This window comes from Natrix helvetica, assembly GCF_964273705.1.
Source record: "Natrix helvetica genome assembly, chromosome: 1".
Lineage (NCBI taxonomy): Eukaryota > Metazoa > Chordata > Lepidosauria > Squamata > Natricidae > Natrix > Natrix helvetica.
The window spans coordinates 60,468,530-60,489,112 of record NC_138548.1 but is presented as its reverse complement, the minus strand read 5'-3'; the positions used below and the strand labels follow the sequence as shown (position 1 = coordinate 60,489,112).

At 35.6% G+C, this 20,583-nt stretch overlaps 1 protein-coding gene across 7 annotated transcripts in view; it reads left to right on the top strand.

Annotated features, from left to right (window-relative positions):
* Positions 1-20,583, top strand: part of NPAS3 (neuronal PAS domain protein 3) — a 785,079-nt gene that overhangs the window by 743,830 nt on the left and 20,666 nt on the right. For all 7 annotated transcript variants that reach the window (XM_081971246.1, XM_081971244.1, XM_081971249.1 and 4 more), the window contains 2 exons: positions 10,187-10,380; positions 15,769-15,875. In XM_081971246.1, the coding sequence (XP_081827372.1) occupies positions 10,187-10,380; positions 15,769-15,875 (301 nt within the window). The remainder of the gene's footprint in view (positions 1-10,186; positions 10,381-15,768; positions 15,876-20,583) is intronic.

Genomic DNA, 20,583 nt, shown 5'->3' with positions numbered 1-20,583 from the left:
TGTATGTATGTATGTATGTATGTATGTATGAATATATGTATGTAACATAGCCTCATTTATACAGAATACAGTGGGTTTAAAAAGTTGCATAAATGTATCAGAGACATACACTATATTGCCAAAAGTATTCGCTCACCTGCCTTTACTCGCATATGAACTTACTGTAAGTGACATCCCATTCCTAATCCATTGGGTTCAATATGACATCGGTCCCAGCTTAAACTGTTCTGGGAAGGCTGTCCAGAAGGTTTAGGAGTGTGTTTATGGGAATTTGTGACCATTCTTCCAGAAGCGCATTTGTGAGGTCACACACTGATGTTGGATGAGTTTACGTGGCCTACCACTTCGTGGCTGAGTTGCTGTCGTTCCTAAACACTTCCACGTTCTTATAATACAGTTGACAGTTGACTGTGGAATATTTAGAAGCGAGGAAATTTCACAACTGGATTTGTTGCACAGGTGGTATCCTATCACAGTTCCACGCTGGAATTCACTGAGCTCCTGAGAGCGACCCATTCTTTCACAAATGTTTGTAAAAACAGTCTTCATGCCTAGGTACATGATTTTATACACCTGTAGCCATGGAAGTGATTGGAACACCTGATTCGGATTATTTGGATGGGTGAGCGAATACTTTTGGCAATATAGTGCATATATCTTAAATAAGATTTGCAATGTAGTTTTTCAGTTGCTAAGTCATGTCTAACTCATTGTGACCCAATGGACCATAGCAGCCCAGGCGCCCTGCCCTCCACTATCTCCCAGAGTTTGCCCAAATTCATGTTCATTGCGTCAATGACTCTATCTAACCATCTTATCCCCTGCTATCCCCTTTGCCTTTTGCCCACAATCCTTCTCAACATCAGGGTTTTTTTCCAATGAGTCCTCCTTCTCATTAGGTAGCCAAAATATTTGAGCTTCAGCTTCAGTATCTGTCCTTAAAGAACAGAGTTGATATCCTATAGGGTTGATTGATTTGATCTCCTTGTGATCCAAGGGACTCTCAAGTGTCTTCTCCAACACCAGAACTCGAAAGCATTAATTCTTCAATATTTGCATTAACAAGTATATATAGAATTGTAATTATAATTGTTATAATGACCTACTATAATTCTTTTCTTTTGGTCATATTTTCTTCACTTTTTTGTTATAGCATTTTTTTTGTTTCCTTTTTTTCTTTGATAATGTGTGTGTGTCACTAGCTCTATTATTTTTGGGGTTTGCTCTTTTTTATTATTAATTATAAAGCAATAAAAATAGATAAAAATTAAATCTACAATATCATCACTGGAATCACATTAGAAGATCAACTCAGGAACAAGCATTATATGACAGAGTATCTGCAACCTATTAATCCACGGCAATGATGGCATATTTTTATACTTATGATTTTCTGCAGATATACAATGTGGACGACACTAAAATATTATCAAGCAACAGCCAAATTCTGGCATGTTGAGGTTAACATCTATTTGTTAGCAACAAAAAGGATTCCAAATGATGTCATCAAGGATTTGCAATTGGCCTCTGAGTGAAGAGGCTGTAGTAATTTTTAATGCAAATCATTTAAGCCATAACTTAAATTGCAAGAAAATCAGATTTCTTAATCTATTTGCAGACACAAGTTTCAGTCACCCTAAGATGACACCTTAATAACTTGCCATTAGATATATCAGTTTGTATTTGTAATACTCAGCATCTTAAATCTCTCTGCACATGATCTGCTTGTAGAGGTCATATCAAAGAGATTCTTCCATCAGTTCTAAATTGATCTAACCCAATCTTTATATATATGGAGTAAATGTTTGGTGGACTGCAGCTTCAGCCACCATTATATTTGCTGTATTATATCAAACAGATTCTTGAGATCGTCTTAATTTCTTATGTATAACAGCACTCTGAACCATGAATCCTAATGCTGATTCCTTTGTTATGGAGACTTATGTTAAACAGAAATAATTTTTACTTTGTAGATCCTACCCTTTGGTTCCTGGTGTCAGTTTATATTTAACTGCCTGGGCAAATATTAAAGTGTTGCTCCTTCTGATGATATACTTGCCAAGAGCTTTCTTGAAGCAATCTGCAGTAGAATACTTCTTGTGCCAACAGTGCTTTAAAAAATAATACCAATGTTTATTGCAAGTTGACCGTGTTCAGTTTCTTAACCTACTTTTACAGAAGGGCCAGTATAGAAAAGCTTACAGCCATATTTTTAAATCTGAAAAATAAATGCATTGGTAGTAGATTTGTTATTTAAGTTGTCAAACAGAAAAATATGGTATGTGGTTTTTTTAAAAAAATGGCATGTAAGATTACTAACAAATACTGAAAGGAAAACTTTAAGCAGTCTGATCTGATGTGCTGGGGTGATGGTGAAGAATTATTACTCAAGTGTCACATGCAGTGAGTTATATAAGAAAATGGTATGATATGTGATGCCATGGCAATACCTATTATGCCTATTAGATTGCCATAAATCCAGTTTTTGCAATATACATTCAGTTTTTGTAACAGAAATTTCATCTCATTTATTTTCAAAAAGTGATAATTTTTCTTTGTTTTGTTATAAAATTGTTTTATATGAAATAGAAAAAGAAACATTTCAAAACAGACGAACGTTGCAGCTAGCAGATACTGTCCTTCAAAAATAAAATGAGGATTGTCTGGAGACAATTAAGGATTAACTAGCTTGGTGCAACTGCTTATAAACCAAAATAAAGCTACAAAAGCATGAGTACAAGTTGCTATTCAACATTAGTTCATTGATTATCCTAAGTTCAATCACAAACTAATAATCAAATCAATTTTATAGAGTTACCGTAATAATAATACAGATTGAAGTCCATGTATATCACCTCCTGAAAGGCAGAATGGACTATAAATGAAATTACAGTAATCAACCTGCCATCTAGCCATATATACAATAATAATACAATAGTCGAGTTGGAAGGGACCTTGGAGGTCTTCTAGTCCAACCCCCTGCCTAGGCAGGAAACCCTATACCATTTCAGACACATGGCAATCCAACATCTTCTTAAAGACTTCCAGTGTTGGGGCATTCACAACTTCTGGAGGCAAGCTGTTCCACTGATTAATTGTTCTAACTGTCAGGAAATTTCTCCTCAGTTCTAAGTTGCTTCTCTCCTTGATTAGTTTTCACCCATTGCTTCTTGTTCTACCCTCAGGTGCCTTGGAGAATAGTTTGACTCCCTCTTCTTTGTGGCAACCCCTGAGATATTGGAACAATGCTATCATGTCTCCCCTAGTCCCTCTTTCTCTTAAGCTAAACATACCCAGTTCCTGCAACCGTTCTTCATATGTTTTAGTCTCCAGTCCCCTAATCATCTTTGTTGCTCTTCTCTGCACTCTTTCTAGAGTCTCCACATCTTTTCTATATCGTGGTGACCAAAACTGAATGCAGTATTCCAAGTGTGGCCTTACCAAGGCATTATAAAGTGGTATTAACACTTCACGTGATCTTGATTCTATCCCTCTGTTGATGCAGCCTAGAACTGTGTTGGCTTTTTTGGCAGCTGCTGCACACTGCTGGCTCATATTTAAATGGTTGTCCACTAGGACTCCAAGATCCCTTTCACAGTTACTACTACTGATGTGATGCCTTTTCAGGATCTGAGTCCAATATTAATAGAAATGCAATTCTCTGCAGCAAAGTAGTGTAGCCCCATTGTTTATGCTTAACTCCTGAGAGGATTTTTGAATATAATTTAAGATTTGGGTTGGTAATTTCTTCACCTTATTCACACCTTTAAAATGCTTTCAAGCGGCCTGGAGCGAATGTATGGATCACTGAAAATATTGCTCATCTTGTTCATTGATAAATACTTACCAGCGATCACAACGATATTCATAAACAGGATATAAAGATCTTCAGATCAAAAAATCATTGAAAGAGACAATGAAGTTAGCAACTACAACTGCTGCATTTTATTACCTTCATTTTTTATAAGCCTTTACCAAAGCATAAGAGAGATACATAATTGTTTCTTCAACCTATTTATTTCCATTGAGTCCCATGTAATTTAACCATATTGGTTAATAATAACAAATATAAATTATTAAACTGGTATGACATCTGATTCTCAATGACTCTGACATGTTTACTATGACACTTTCTGAAGCTCCTGCTTTAACTTCTTTCCAAAAGCAATTAAAAACAGAACTCTTGGAGGGGGATACTTAAGTATAATCAAGGCTTATTTTATGTTTATTATTTTAAATGAACTATTAATGTTTAAATTGTTCATAATGCATCCTGGATAATTAAATAAACATTCATCATTTTGAATGGAGCCTAGCAATGAAATAATGTTTTAGGCTTACGGCAGAGTATAAATGATAGATGGATGGATGGATGGATGGATGGATGATAGATAGATAGATAGATAGATAGATAGATAGATAGATAGATAGATAGATGATAGATAGATAGATAGATAGATAGATAGATAGATAGATAGATATAGCAATAACATTTAGAATTATATATACCACTTTACAGCCCTCTCTAAGCGGCTTACAGAGTCAGCATATTGCCCCCAACAATTTGGTTCCTCATTTTACCCACCTCGGAAGGATGGAAGGTTGAGTCAACGTTGAGCTTGGTGAGATTTGCAGGCAGCTGGCAGTCAGCAGAAGTAGCCTGCAGTTCTTCACTCTAACCATTGTGCCACTGCAGGTAGGTAGGCAGGTAGGGTGAATAGGTAGATGATGGAGATGAGAGAGAAAGATAGAGATGATTCAGTAGAGAAAAAGTCTAACCCTGAGTAAATAAATGCTTCAAATATGTTTGCCATTAAACTCTAAGTTGCAAACAGCATTATTGCCATACTTGCAAGAGGTTAATAGTAGACTTTCAATACAAAATGGCATTTTGACGTTTTACCTTTTGATGTTAACCCACTTCAAGCAAATAGTAACTTTCATGAAACAAGTGTGTGCTTCAAGTTTTTTACTTATTTCATGTTAGTCACTAAAAATAAGTATGTTTCCATGCATTTACAGATTTGAAATTCATTTCCAGAAAACTGAAAATAAATAGTGATAACTTAATATTCCTGACTAGGCCTAGCTGGAAGAAATATATAGTATTGTAAATGTCCCATCTGTAAATCTTCTTTAACTATGTCTTCATTATTTAATGAGGACTCACCACAATGGGCTGTTTTTAGTGGTATTTTTACAGTTTCATCTCTAGAAATACTGTATGTTAAAGTATTCATAAGCAACTTTGTCATTGAAGATGCATTATACTGTATATAAAGTTAGCCAATAATTATCTCATATATACAAGTAAAATAGATGAAAATGCAAATATTGTGGTTATCAGTGCCACTGTTGCTGTTTTTTTTTAATTAACAATTTAGGTGTCTTTTTAAAAACATTATGGAAAAATAATAGTTTCAAGCTGATTTTCATAGCTTGAATTCTCTTTGACATTCTGTGCAGCTGATTGTTTAAAAACTTGCTAATGGAAAATGGTGCTTTGCAGCTTCTAGTCAACATTAATAATCTGCACCGATTATTTGCAACCAACTTCTCTTGATTCATATTCCACTTTGAAAATATATCAGTGAAAGAAATGTCTATCTCCCAAAAAATCTTTATTGAAGATGGTGCTGACAATTTCTGTATTAGCATCTCATCATAAAGGTCTTTAATTGGATGAACTACAAAGATTAAACTCCTTTTTCTAAAATAAATAAACCAATGATTTCAACTCATTGCAAAGTTAAGAATGAAAAAGGTATTTAAGTACAAATGCAAAAATCACACATTTATATGAGTGATACTGAATGATTGTGAATTATGATATTTGTTTGTTATTGTCTTGATTTATTCATGGTCAGCGTAGCTATTAAAGAGGTACAGAAGATTCTTTAACAATTGAAGTAAGTGAAATGTCACCTTTTCTTTTTCATGCCCATGAAGCTTCTTAATGAAAAAAAATAGATTTTAAATTACTTCCTCCCCCCCCCCCCTTAAATCTTTATTTCCCCTCTGTGAAACTCAGGCTACATATATTTCAAATTCTAAATGGTCAAAGTATTAGAGTAGGACTGGGGAGGCTTAGACCCAAATTCACTTACAGGCATGGAAGCTGCAAGGAAGATTTTGGCCAATCATTATGTCTTACTTACCTTGCAGAGTTACAGTTGTGAGATAAAACAGAAGGAAAAAGTACTATGTATGTTTGTTATAAAATATAAGCTATAAGTGTAGAGTCCCAGATAACTAATCCACCTGTAAAAAGAGTACCAACAACATCAACAGGGAGAGATGCAGTTTGTCATATAGACAGAGACATACCTAGACATTCTCTTTTGGAGAGAGAAAGTTTGAATCCTTTTAAAACAAATGAAGAAATCTTCAGGTAGAAATGAAAGAAGCAACAAAGGAAAAAACAGTACTGGGGTTGAGTAAAAGATTGGAGTTCTCCCTCTCCAGAGCAGCCTTAGAATTAATTTATTGTAATCATTGAAAAATGGGAAATCCAGCAAGAATTGAGACATAAAGAAACTCTATGCAGAAAACTAATATCTCTGGAAAGAGATGAAAAGATTTACCGTGGATGTTATACTAGGTTATTATATTGTACTAGTGTTTGTCTCTTTCATACTATCTGTACAAGATAGGAAATGTGTATTCATTAATAGCAATAGCACTTAGATTTATATACCGCTTCACAGTGCTTTACAGCCCTCTCTAAGTGGTTTTACAGAGTCAGCATATTGCCCCCAACAACCTGAGTCCTCATTTTACCAACCTCAAAAGGATAGATGGCTGCAGTACTGCATTCTAACCACTGCACCACCACTGTTCTTAATATTAAGCTATAATATTTGTGTACAGTAGACACTTGCATTATGAAATTATAAACTGACTTCTGTTCCAATCTCTTTAATAGACTTTTTCCCATTTGTGGCAGACATTGCCATCTTGTGCTATTCCTAGAGAATCTCCTTTGCGTGTCCTGTTGTATCATATTGTTGTTATTCTGTTAAGCTAAAATCCTGATTATGGCAAGTCTGCATTTCCTTCCTCTGCATTTATTCATTTGTTTCTAAAACACAGAGATACTGTGTCTTAAAATCTAAAATCAAAAAGAATGGAATATATTTTTCTTTCTTTTTATAAAGTTTGATTTTGTTTACCTCTGATGGGATTGTTCTATCTCCCAAAAAGAAGACAATCTCTAGTGCCTACCTCTAAGTTACATAGCCATGAGTTTTTAGTACATAAATTATTTCATCCTTTTACATTTTTATCACCAGAAAAGGAGTTTAAATTACAAGCATCTTGGCCAATAAACAGAGGCTCATTTGCTTTGGAAGTTGCAGCAGGAAATACCATGTTGCTAAATCAGAGCAGAAGTCATGAAGACACAGAGGGTATTGGAGAAAGGAGGTCTGAAGTCTGCAGCTTTCCAAACTCTAGAATTATTTGAGTTCCTAAAGGGAAGGCAGGATATAAACTAGCATCTATATACCTTAAAGTATTTATTACCAGTTTTGGCATATAAATAGTTGTGGTAATATGTGAATAGAGATAATAGCTTGAGCAAATTTCCCCAGGTTCCCCTAACATCATATTTAATACAGTGCAGAAATTGTTGTACAGATATTATTGTAATCTCATTTGAAAATAGTTTGAAAATTTGAATATAGAGTCAAAACTAGTCTTAAATTATATTATCATATTTTGCCATGTGCACTGATTTTCAGTTCATTTAATTGAACTTTATAACTTTTTCATGCCATGTGACAAAGTTATGTGAAGACAAACTCTAGTAAAAATGTTATGCATAACCTTGTCACTTTATAATGTTTCAGTCTAACTCCCATAACCCCTTCCATTATCCATGTTGGTCTGAAACACCTGTAGCACCAGCTTGCTTATTCCTGAATGTTATTGTATTCTCCCAATGTCCTCATTAAATACAGCAAAGTACATGATATCCTACTTATGAAATAATTATTGTGACCATTCCATATTTTGCAGGCCTATATTAAACTATAAATGAGAAAATTCATGTATGCTGCAATCCTGTAGTGTTTACTTTTAAAGCTGGATCTGAATGTGGACACAATTTGATCTCATCATATAAGTATACTTAAAATCAATAAAACTCTGGCACTAGGGAAAGACCAAAGATTAACCTGACAAAAATATGTAGAGCAGCTTTTCCTACCAATATTGGCTCTATTTCCTTACAAGAACCAGAATGGCAAAACTTGCCCTTCAGGGCAATTTTTAAAGGCAGTATCATTTACACAGAGTTTCTGTTCATTTAAGATCTTTGGCTATAAAGCATTTTTCAAGACCAGGTTGTTAAATAGAATCTTTGCCAGTTCAGAGTCTCACAGGAGCCCAATAAATTTTAGAATTCAAATGTCAGTGTTAGGGAGCAACCATTAAGAAAACAAATGCATCATTCAACTGACATACGTATGTTCACCTGGAAGTATGCATTCATTTCATTATCTAATAAAAATGGCAGAATATGCAGAATATTATTCCAAAATTGAAAATTTAAATAATTCAAAAAAAAACCTTTTTAGAAGACAATGCTATTACCTCCACTAATTTTTTTTGCTGCAGATGTACTCACTGTTTCTGACCCTGCTGCTTATTAGGTAGGTATTTGTAAAATGGGACAACCTGCTACGTAAGAAACTCCTAAATCAAGGCTAGTCACTGACTTGGTTGTCACTATTCATCCCATTATTAATCTTTTTTCAGAATTTCCCATATTATAGCAGTCACTTCCTTATTCCTGCTTAGAAACCCTCATCCGTCCATGATTTACAGATCCTTTTAGCTGCTTTAAACCCAGCACGCTGGCTTGCAAATACTTCTTCCATTCCATGGTTCTGAAAAAGCCTGTACTACCATGTGTTGATTCACACCAAGAATCTTTCGTTAGTTGACATCTCTCAGTGAAAGTGGATTGGTCTACCAAAGGGTAGGATAGCAGGTGATATGAACTGAAACTGAATTAATGTTTGAGAATGGTACCAGTCTGATGTTCTCTTGTCTTTCTTTGATTCCCACACTTCATTTGTATGACTTCTGATTCCATGCTCATGTTTTGTATTTTCATATGTAATAAATCAAGGTATGAAACAGGATAATGATTCCTCCTTTATTTATTTATTTTAAATGAAGATAAAAGAGAAAGTTTGGCGTAATGGTTAAGGCACCAGGTTAAAAACCAGGAAACTCTTTGTGCCCACCTGCATTCAGCACAAAGCTGGGTGACCTTGGACCAAGCACTCTCTCAGACCAAGAAGAGGAAACAAAGTCTGAAATCTCACCAAGAAAATTGCAGGGACTAGTCCAGGCAATCTCCAGGAGTCAATACTGGCTTGAAGGCACATTCAAACATAAAAATTGGAGTGCGTGTTTATGATCCATTGGTTGCTCTATAAATAAACATACCTATTACGTATGCCTAATATTCAGTTTATGGGGATGAAACAAAATTATGTTCTCACAGGCCAAAAATACGATGCTATAATTCTGTAACTTCAACCTGATTTGACTCTTTCACTTACTGATTTGTTCCTGATTATTCAGTGTGCTGGATCAAAAGCACAAAAACCTATTTACAAATGTCAGTAATTTTTTATTTAACTTGCTATTAGTGTATTAAATATAGCTTGACTCTTTCACTTACTGATTTGTTCCTGATTATTCAGTGTGCTGGATCAAAAGCACAAAAACCTATTTACAAATGTCAGTAATTTTTTATTTAACTTGCTATTAGTGTATTAAATATAGCTTAGAAATTATTATTAAACACAATAGAATTACTAGAATAGAGTTATAATTTCCAAATAAGGGTCATTTTTTTTCCAGCCTCCCTTTATACAGTAGATCTTTCTTTCAACTTTTCAGATTACATTTTGTCCTTCTGAAAATTAACCATCAGTAACTGAAAACTCCTCTGGCTTTTAGATGTGCTGCATTTGAAACATTGAGCTATTATGTTCTTTTTCTTTATTAGCATGAGAGAGAACATTCAGGACATGTTCACAGACAGTATTAATATGTTTTAAGACAAATACTGGCAGTGTCTAAATGCAATTCTGGCAGAGTTAAGTGCTCTGTATAGAAATTATACTGTCTGCTGAAAGAATTGCTTTGACTCTTTGTTGTTTTGCAGGTGATCCATATAACAGGAAGGTTACGACTAAGAGTGTCGCTGTCTCATGGGCGGACCGTCCCGAGCCAAATCATGGGGCTTGTTGTCGTTGCTCATGCCCTGCCCCCTCCTACAATCAATGAAGTCCGAATTGACTGCCACATGTTTGTTATTCGAGTAAACATGGACCTCAATATTATTTACTGTGAAAATAGGTATTGCATTTTGGCTATTTTATTTTGTTCTTCCAGAATGCTCTACTGAAATGGGGACTAGAGCATATGTTTCATACGACAATAATGATAATGCAGATGTATGGGCTCCTCTGATCAGTACGCAGAAAGTGAGAGCTTCATTTTGAGATTTGGAAAACTGAACTGGAATCTGATTGACTGATCGTTGCCTAGGGAGTTAACTAGAAAGAAAAATCACAATTTAAATGTCAGTTTTCTGACTGCAAAACTCCTCTGATACTCTTCAGATTAGCATTTCCCACAATGGAATGCTAATACTCTGGAGAGTAGAGATGAGAGTGAATGAGGAAAATAAAGAATCTATTTCTCCCACCCTACAGTGTATGCAGCCTCTATTCAGACAAACATACTACTGTGTATAATTTCAGAGTTCCTCCTGAAGCAGACTAAATGTTGTCCTGAGAATCTTTTCCTTGGAGCCAACATAATGTTTCCGGTATCTTACATTTCCTCTGATTCAGTAATAAAACCATCCTCTGTTTCTGACTGCCACTCCTAGGAAGCAGCAGTGAGAAATATTAGTACTGATTGCAAATTTGGAAATGCCACACAGTTTTTCTTGTTCACAGCTCAGTTTAATGTTAAAAAATGGAAACAGGCAGGACAGAATGAGAATATGGATCTACTCCAGATGTTTTAAATTGAATTTAATCAGTTGCAAAATATTACTAAGGTTTTTTTTTCATACATGCTTTCTTTTATTTTCTCTATTAAAACCAAAAGTGCTGGCAATAACAGTTTAGCCCAATGAATTCTACATCTGTTGCTTTACTGAACCTTTCAAGAAACAGCCTTAAGTCAGTGGATATGTATGTTTGATCATATTGACGGAAGTATTGCCCTTGAAAAGATGATCTAGTATATCAGAGTAACAGGAACGTCTTTAGTAAAAGCAAAAATTGTTTACGAATGAAGGCAAATATACATGTCACAGGATAACGTTGCAGGATCCAATCTGGGTCAGTCACCAGGACCAAGTTTAGTCTTCCGAGCTTTCAGATTCCTGCTGGAACCCATCTTCAGGGAACTTCTCTCTAGCAGAGTGTGTGCTGTTCTGCATATGGTATTTATAGTGCCTGTTGTAAGTGGCTTTTTAGATGTTGATTGGGGTGTGTTGATGCCTGGCTTTTAAGTCATTAGCTGTTATTAGCTTACGCTGCCCAGCCCTTGTCTTCCAAGCACTCGATAGGCTGGTGGTAAATCAGCACTCCTATTAACTAATGAGGGGCCTGTTTCCTAGACTTCAATCACTTCCCTGGCTGTTTTGTGCCTACCAACAATGTTGGTAGCTGCAAAATTGAATGTGTGTCCTTGTTCATTGCAGTGTGAGGCTACCAATGAGTTTGGGTCTCCTTGTCTGACCACTCGCATGTGTTCTTGCAATCTGGTGGTTAGCTTCCTCCCCATCTGTCCTACATAGTCACAGGGACAATCCATGCAAGGGGATTCGGCACATTACATTGGAAATATCTCCCATCTCCAAGCGATCTTCACAATGCATAATTTGTCCTTGTATGGTAGCCTCTAGGCAGAGTGCGATGCCACATGCAGATCTCGGAAGCTGCGTTGTACAACTTCTGCAATGTTTTTGATGTATAGCAGGGTGTGCCACGTGGGTGGTCTTGTATCTTATTTCTTCCTTTCTCTCCCCACTGTGTTGCTCAGACATCTTGTGAAAAATGATTGTGGGTATCCATTCTACTTGAATTGTTCAGGTCGGTACCTGCTCTCCAGCTGCTTGGCTTGCTGGGTACTACAGTGGGTTCTCACCCTGCCATATCATGTTCTGATGCAATTATTTTTGTGTGAAGTTGCTGTTGAAATTCAGAAAGCATGGAGTATTGGTGACCTTGCGATAAACTGTGGTTTTTAGGCTCCCTTCCTTTTGTCTGTTGAAAAGTACATCTAAAAATGATAATTTAGATGTACTTGTCAACAGGCAAGAGGATGGAAGCCTAGAAACCACAGTTTATTACAAGGCCACCAATGTAAGGATTTCCAACATAAAATGCATAAAACCTTTAAAACATTTTTAGAAATCTCCAAATTAATCATTTTCCATTTCTTAGTAAAAATGCAAATCAGCTTTTAGCAAGGCGAGTTCCCTCTCTAAAGAGAACCTGAACTGTTAGTGAAATGAACTGTTACTTTATTCTCATGACCAGCCAAATACAGTGAATACTTATTGGGGGAAAGAAGAGAAAGTTGTATCTTTGGTTCCAGTCCCTGACCTACATGCATGTATTTGGTCATGTAAACGATTCTGTGCATTCAAAATGGATACGCATTTGGCACCTTTACCAATGGGCACAAGATCCATTCACTTGAGGAACAACAATCCTGCTTCCCTTTTTCTAATTCCCTATATATGAATATGTTATCTAAATACAAGTATAGTCTTTCAGCATTCAACCTATAAAAGTGTCATCTTGCCTTAAAAAGATTCAATGCAGCCATTTATGAATGGCTTTTCTACATGCTTGCAACAGATCAGATAAGTGGCTGTGCTGAAAACAGATGAGCAGTGAATCAGCAGAACTCAGTGTAATGAATGAAATCACATGCTCAGGAGCTCTATTTGTAATGAATTGTCAGTGTTATCATATCAATCTTCAGCTGGTTCAGTTAAGTGCACAGAGTCACAATGCCTTAACACAGTAGAATCTAAATTAATATATTAATCAAATGCAAGAATATCCCGAATTCATGTACTAGAAAGATGACCATCAGCTTTACAGGCATAAATAAATATAAATATATAATACAATATCACAGTATTTCAACACAGCTCTTCTCACATAGAAAACTGTTACTTAGTCAACAAGAAGAGAAGAAAATGTGTGCAATAGCAGTTCTTCTTTTAGATTAAGGACTCCTTTGAGACACCCATCTTAGAAAATTGTACCTAAACACATACGTACAAGATTGATTTCTTTATACCACACTTGAAAACACACAACTTCCTCACCCACTTAACATCAAGTATTATTACTAAACCATATTATAATAGCCAGTCTGTATGAAGGCAATTATAATCAATACTTGGAAAAATTAAATTGGCATCTTAAAATTAAGTCTGATTTGGTGAAAACAAAGACAGATATTCCTAGTCATAATAATAGTACATATTTTCCTTAATTCCTGCCCTATTCCCCCCAAATAAGACCTCCCCAGATAATAAGCCCAATTGGGCTTTTGAGCGCATGTAGCCTTCCCCCCAAAGTAAGCCCTCCCTGAAAATATTGCAACACAGCAGCAACCATGAGGTGACCACACTCGCCGCTTCCTGCACCTCAAAAATAATAAGACCTCCCTGAAAATAAGGCCAAGAAATTATTTCGGGGGTCAAAAGAAACATGGTATCAACTTTAATTCCTATCATCAGTTCTTCAAGAGGTCCTAACACCGCAATGATGTCCATTATTTTGCTTGCCAATGAACAGTATTTTGCCTACACTTGTTTGGGGAGAAGCAGTTTCTAAAAGCATTATTTGACATTTTCCCCCCACAGAATTTTCAAGTAATAGGAAGGAAATTGAAGGGGAAAAAACCATCTTTTGTACTTGATTTGTCAGACCCCTGGAATCTATTCTTGGAACCCCTATTTAGGGACCACAGGTTAAAAAACTTTATATATATTAAGACGCTACACAGTAACCTTGAGTATTGCAGAGAGTAGAAGAGCGATATAGTAGGTCCTGCCTCTTTTCCATGATACAGGGAATAAAATGGAGGTATAGCCTACCTGGATATTATGCAGATTGTTCCCAACTTCTCATCTTTTACATCTGTCTCCATCTTTATCTTTAGTTCCAAAATGGGGGGGGGGGGAGTCCATTTATCTATTTTGGAGGAAAATACTAGCAGTAGCATATTTTTTTATTTTTCTTGAGGAGCGAAAGAACCTGACAGGCGGCTCCCTAATTTGCTATATTTTTACAAAAATCAAATTAAGTTTGTATTATCTCTCAGAGTAACCCTGGAGACTAGCTCCATGCCATCCCTCGGAGTGTGTGAACCCTACATGTACTCTGATAACTCCAATTCATCCCCAGTATTTCCCATCTGCCACTCAAGAACAAACTTGCAAAGAATTTTCTCAGAACGTGGGTGACAAAAGGTCCTCATATAGTCCCAATACATTTTGTGAGTGTTAGAACATCATTTTAAAAACATAACGAAGAGTTACATCTTCCAAACAAAAGGAAGAACCCAGCTGACCAGGCTAATTCGCCCTCCTAATTTTCAATTTGAGAGGATTTTTTTTAACACAGATGCCTGAGGACATTGACATCTGGACAATCAATAAGAGGAACGCACATACAGAGAGAAGCAGAGCACAGCACAGAGCAGGAAAGGCTACTGAAAGGATTTAAAAGTTTCTGCACAGTGTAAACCACAAAGTCCCAGTTAAAAGAGCTAGGAGTGAAAGCAGAGCTCCCAGCTGAATAAGACTAAAAAAGATAACACCCTCAGGCATCTGTATGTCTCGGCATTTAAATTATATTGCTTGAAATGTCAGTTTGGACTCTGTGCCAGGAAACAGTTGAAGAGCTTTTTTTCATGAAAATGCTCAATAGAGGACCAATCTGCTGAAATGAAAGATGCCTCTAATCATTTTGCATAAGCATAACATGTTCTTATGTTGTTGTATAACCTTGAATTATCTTGCTCTTTTAATGAGCTTTGTATTTTAAGGAATTCTTCTTTGTGGATGTTGTTAAATATGGACCTATAGATAATTTGGGATTGCATTTGTTAAAACAAATGGATTGACTTCAGCAGAGGGAGGGGGGAGGGAATCTTAGCTTGATTTGGGTTTTATTACAGATGTGTTTATTTGAGAACAAAAGAAGCCAAACTGGCCTAAGATGCTAGAGTAGAATTGCTGGCTAATTTTGGGTCAGTCATTCTCTCTCAGTCTTAGGAAGTAAACACAACCAAATAAAAAGAGCATTTAAACCACTTCTGAAAATGCTTCTAAAACAACTGCATTGTTCTAAAACAGCTACAACTTGTCCATATAATCACCAAGAATCAAGACGTACTCAAATACATGCATACACACACTCACACATAAAAGAAAACAAATAGCAAGAATGTTATACATGGGCTACAGGTCTCTCTTTTTGGAATTACATTTAGGGTTTTATTCTTGGTAGATAAAACTAAATTATGGGTTGGGGTTAATTCTACCTTCTGAGGCAACACAACAAAATAATACAAAATTGTCATTAAAAGGATGGTTTTGAGGACAGATACACAAGTTTGGGATCAGAATGGAAAGCATTTCATTGTTGTTGTATTTTCTTCCTCTCTTGGCTTATAGGCTTTATTTTTCCTTTACAGGATTAGCGATTACATGGATCTGACCCCTGTAGATATTGTAGGGAAAAGATGTTACCACTTCATTCATGCTGAAGATGTGGAAGGGATCAGGCACAGTCATTTAGACCGTAAGTGCTCTGTTCTTATAAAAAATACCACCTTACTGTTACAATGTGCAACTGAACTAATTCTTGTATTCCAATCTGTGGGCCTCTGTATTCTCTCTTTTATTTTATTTCCAGATGATTCAGTTATAACATCCATATTTTCCTCTGTCACGAAAGGCAATTGGTGAATGTTCAAATGTAAGCCATGATAAGTTCAAATCAAACTGTAACTGTGATCACACACAATGTGAAGAGATTGTTTTTGCGCATGAGAAGTCTTGAAATAAAAATTGAAGTCAGGACAGCCATCTGTTCATGTGACATAGCATAACAAAAATAAAGCAATTAATTGTATTGACATGTTAAAAGTTACCTTAATGGGGGATAGACCCAAAACCCATTGTGGTTAGAGCAGGTCAACAGAATAAAATAATATTGTCCTACCTAAGGATGGAGAGAGTGCAGCAAAACTGTCCCCAGTTTTGTGGTCAAAGTAGGCAAATGAATCATGATGCAGGCCCTGCCTCTTGTATACTTGCATATAGCATTGTGATGCAGAAACCAAAGGGGCAGGGTTTACATTGTGATGTCACAGTGCATGGCTGACCTTGTTTGCCAATCAGAAGTGGTCCAGCTATCATTAGGAAGCAAATCCTTTTGCCTTGATACCATCTTCAACTATCCATTAGGCAAACTGGCCACTGAGGAAAGAAAGAGCTACTGCAATTGTTAAGCATGGGAAACATAGCATGGGAAACAGGGGTTGGTGCTGGATTTATTTATTGCCAGGCTCTTGAGGCGCAAGGAACATATCTAACATGGTTTTGGAAATGTTGAATGTCCAAAGCATTCTGCCTCTGCCCTCAAGTATATCCCAGTTGTATTACCTGCTTCTATTCTGGTATGCTTCATATGGCTTTGGTGCTAGTTGATTAGTGCACCCAAAAGTTGTATTCTGTTCTAGTTATCATAACTCTCACTTAAACATGTTTATTGAAAGAAGCCCATCAAGACATGGAAAAAACCAAATTATTTTTTTTACTGATTAAAAAGTCTTCTTCCACTAAGCCCAGATCTTTCTACCTGAAATCTTGAAAGCTTGTTAGATGAGGCTAACTCTGCCATGTAGACCAATTTCCTAACAAATATTAGGATCTGTTAGAAACAAGAAATACTTTAAGAAATATGAAAGCATGATTCCATTAGGAAAGGCAATTTTGCCAATGTAATAAATACCTTCCTTTAAAAAAAAACAGTTCAGCAATTTCCTATTTTTAAAAGAACAACCCCTAGTCACAAATTTTGTTGAATCTGTTTGAGTATAGTTTAATCATGCACTCTGAAACTTGTTGCTGAAAAGTTTATCCAATTCTGCCAAAGTAAAAAAAAATCATTGCTGACTCTGGGAAATAGAAAGACTTCAATTCAGCTTCTGAATTCAGCAAAACAAAAGATTTTCAGAATTGCCAAATCAGAGTCTGAATCAATCATATACTTAAAGGATTTTAATGGAATTTAGATTTATTATTGGAATTGATAACCCCAGCTTCCAACCAGCCTTGTTAACAGCTAATTATCTTCGTTAATACCTGCAATACTTCCTAATCAATTTTTCATCAGAAACCATATTTAATAAATAAATAAATGACTATTGGTTTTTTAGCATTAGAAGAATTTCTCATAATTTTAGTACTTTGAGACCTATCCTGTTTCTCTTATTTAACCATATTCAAGTTAAACTTTTTCTTGCTTTTTTATTTAATGGTCTGTGTTTTTACATTCCACACTGAATTATGATGTTATAACTATGACTATATCATAGTTCTCTATGACTGTATCACAATGCTCTGTTTACATTAAACCCCTTTCGTGATGCTTTCTATCAGAGTACTAAGGTGCCATTTTCCATACATTTTCTGCATTTTTAAAAGCCCATTCTCCAGTTGTTGCAGTCAATAATCTTGCCTCCATTTCTTTCTAACCTTTCTTATATTTATGCTCATATTTCTGTTTCTATATTTTATTTATTTATTTCCTTTATTTATCCAAACAACCCCTATCTTGAGATATTCGATGGCAAGACAGCAAAACAAGAAAATAATAAGAACAATAAAACACAAATTTTACATACACAGTCACATTTGATCCAAGTTTTTTTAATTAACATTTTTAAAAAAAAACATATTAATGCAGGGGTGTCAAACTCACATCATCATGGTGGTGTCACATGATGTATCAGAACTTTTTTTCCCCTTCGCTAAACCGGACTTGGGCATGTCCAGCGTGTGATGCATCCAGCCTGCAGGCTGGGAGTTTGACAGCCCTGCATTAATGTATAGAGTCCTTCAATAATATGCATTGATTACAACAACAACAAAAGAGCAGAAAAGTTGTTATAAAGCTAGAAGGAATCCAAATCTAAGACATCTTTTGTCTTCTATAAAATGTTCTAATGTAATGGGATTTTAAGAACTAGCAGAAGAAGAATCAAACTCCTTGGCAGAGCATTCAAAGGATGGAACCACACCACTTTGCAATATCCTTACAATGAAATGATCTCTGTTTTCCTTCCTTTCCTTTCATTTGTTAAAATAAAAAACCATAGGACTTAAATGTAATGGATTACCTCCCTTGAAATAAGATAGTAGACTTCAACTTCAGGGGTAGAAATCTAACATCGTTTTCCCCAGCGGTCTGTCTACTTGCCTCTGCAGCTAGAAAGAAGGGTGGGTGAAAAGGAAATTGGGGGTCAGGGACGAAGGTCCCAGAAGGGTCTGTGGATTTGGAGGATCCTCTGCAACCTCCCCCCCCCCAATTCAGCTCAAAGGAAATGTAAATCCGCCTTTAACATCATCTAAATTAATTCATTCCTTTTGCAAGCAATGGAAGGACTCATCTGCTTGCTCCTTATTATTTTCTCAGGTTGACATGGACTGTGCTCCAAAATAAGGCTATGTATTTATAGAAAAAAGTATCAGCAGTTGTATTAACTAGAAATTCTGGGATTTGTAATGCAATACATCATAAGGATAACCATTTGAGAAAGAAAAATACCCATTAGTTCAGAAAGCCTATAAAATAGTTAGCTGGGTGGTATCTGTCTGCCTTTCTGTCTATCTAATCTTTTAGTAGTGTCTCCTACTAGAGGTTGTCAATAATCAACTTTATTTGTTCTTTTCCTGTTATTGTCTGAAAAAAAAAGACATTCTATTTTTGCCGAACTGCATATTTAGATTTTTTAGCCAGTATATGCATTATCTTCCAACTCTGCATTTCTCTGCATTTGTTTTAAATCTTATAATTAATTGAAGCAATTTGCATTTCTCATTGCTTGTCATATGTTCCCAATATTCATTTTCTTGGTGATATTTATAATTTTTCTATCTTTGTCTATTGGATGGTAAATGGTCTCATTTCCTATATATTTAGTACATAAAGTTTTAAGTAATTGTCTTTAAATCTGTGTTTTAAATGCTTGTATTCTGCTGATGGACATATACTTTCATTGTTCATCTTCTATTCTATGTAATGTAACTGGCAAAGCCCTAGCAATATACAATCTGCCAGTGAATCTCCATCTTAAATCCTGAGTATAAATAAATGTGCTTATTTTTTCAAAAAAGTGATAGCATAGCTTTAACAATTGCAGTATTAATTATTGCTTGATGTATGGTTTTCTAGATAGTGTGTGTATGCCTATGTATGCATACATCTACTTATGATGCAACTTAAATGTTTTGCTAAGCCTTTGAGACATTTCACTAATATAATTTGTAGGTTCCTAGCATCACATTTACCTGTCCAAATAGTAGAATTGATTTGCATGCAATTCTTCCTGATATAACGGAGGTTGTGCATGTCACTGTTGTTTCATTTCAATAATAAGTGCTCCCACTGGATAATCATAAATAAATTGGGATTTACTGTGAAGCAAGCTGTTTGAAGACTGGGGCCTTATCATCCACTCCATGTAAAGAGTCCACTTAAACTTCCTTTTAATTCTGCACACCAATATCAGTAAAAAAGGGGAAAAAGTAATAAACATATTTCTTTCCACTAATATATGAAAAAAACTATTCTAACCCTATTTGGGTATTAGGTGATATTGTTGCCTTGTTTTGATTTAGCAAGTCCATTTACTACTCAAAAAATAAAAGGTTGTCACATAATATAGAAGCATATATCTCCTCAATTAATTGGAAAAAAATAGTAACATTCACTATTAAGAATAATACCAAACATTTTCTGACTGGAAATCCAAGCAGGACGTAGAGGAGTTAAGACCTCTAGAGAATGTTATGAATATACTTCTGGACAAATATAGGATGATATATCAGGATTTTCAAAATGGATATATATTGCTTTTGGGAACTGTCACTCGATTGTGTAGCTACAGATATAGTATGTGCTTTTTCATTTTGGAATCTTAATTGAGGTCTAAATTCATAAACCTGACACTGACAAAAAGATGCTTGTCACCCTCAGCTATTGCTCAGAAAACGTCATCCCATTTCTTCTGGACTTGATTTACAGCCATGAGAAATACAATTCCTTAAGAACAGCAGCCTGAGCAGTTTGTTTTCCATAAAGCAAAGGTCTCTGATGACTACATTTGGGAGCATTCTCTCTTATATGCTCTAATTTATTTTCCAATAGCTGAAACAATCCAGATTTTTTTTTAAAAAAAGCAGCTTTACTATCACTTTATTCATGCTGCTTCTCATTTTCA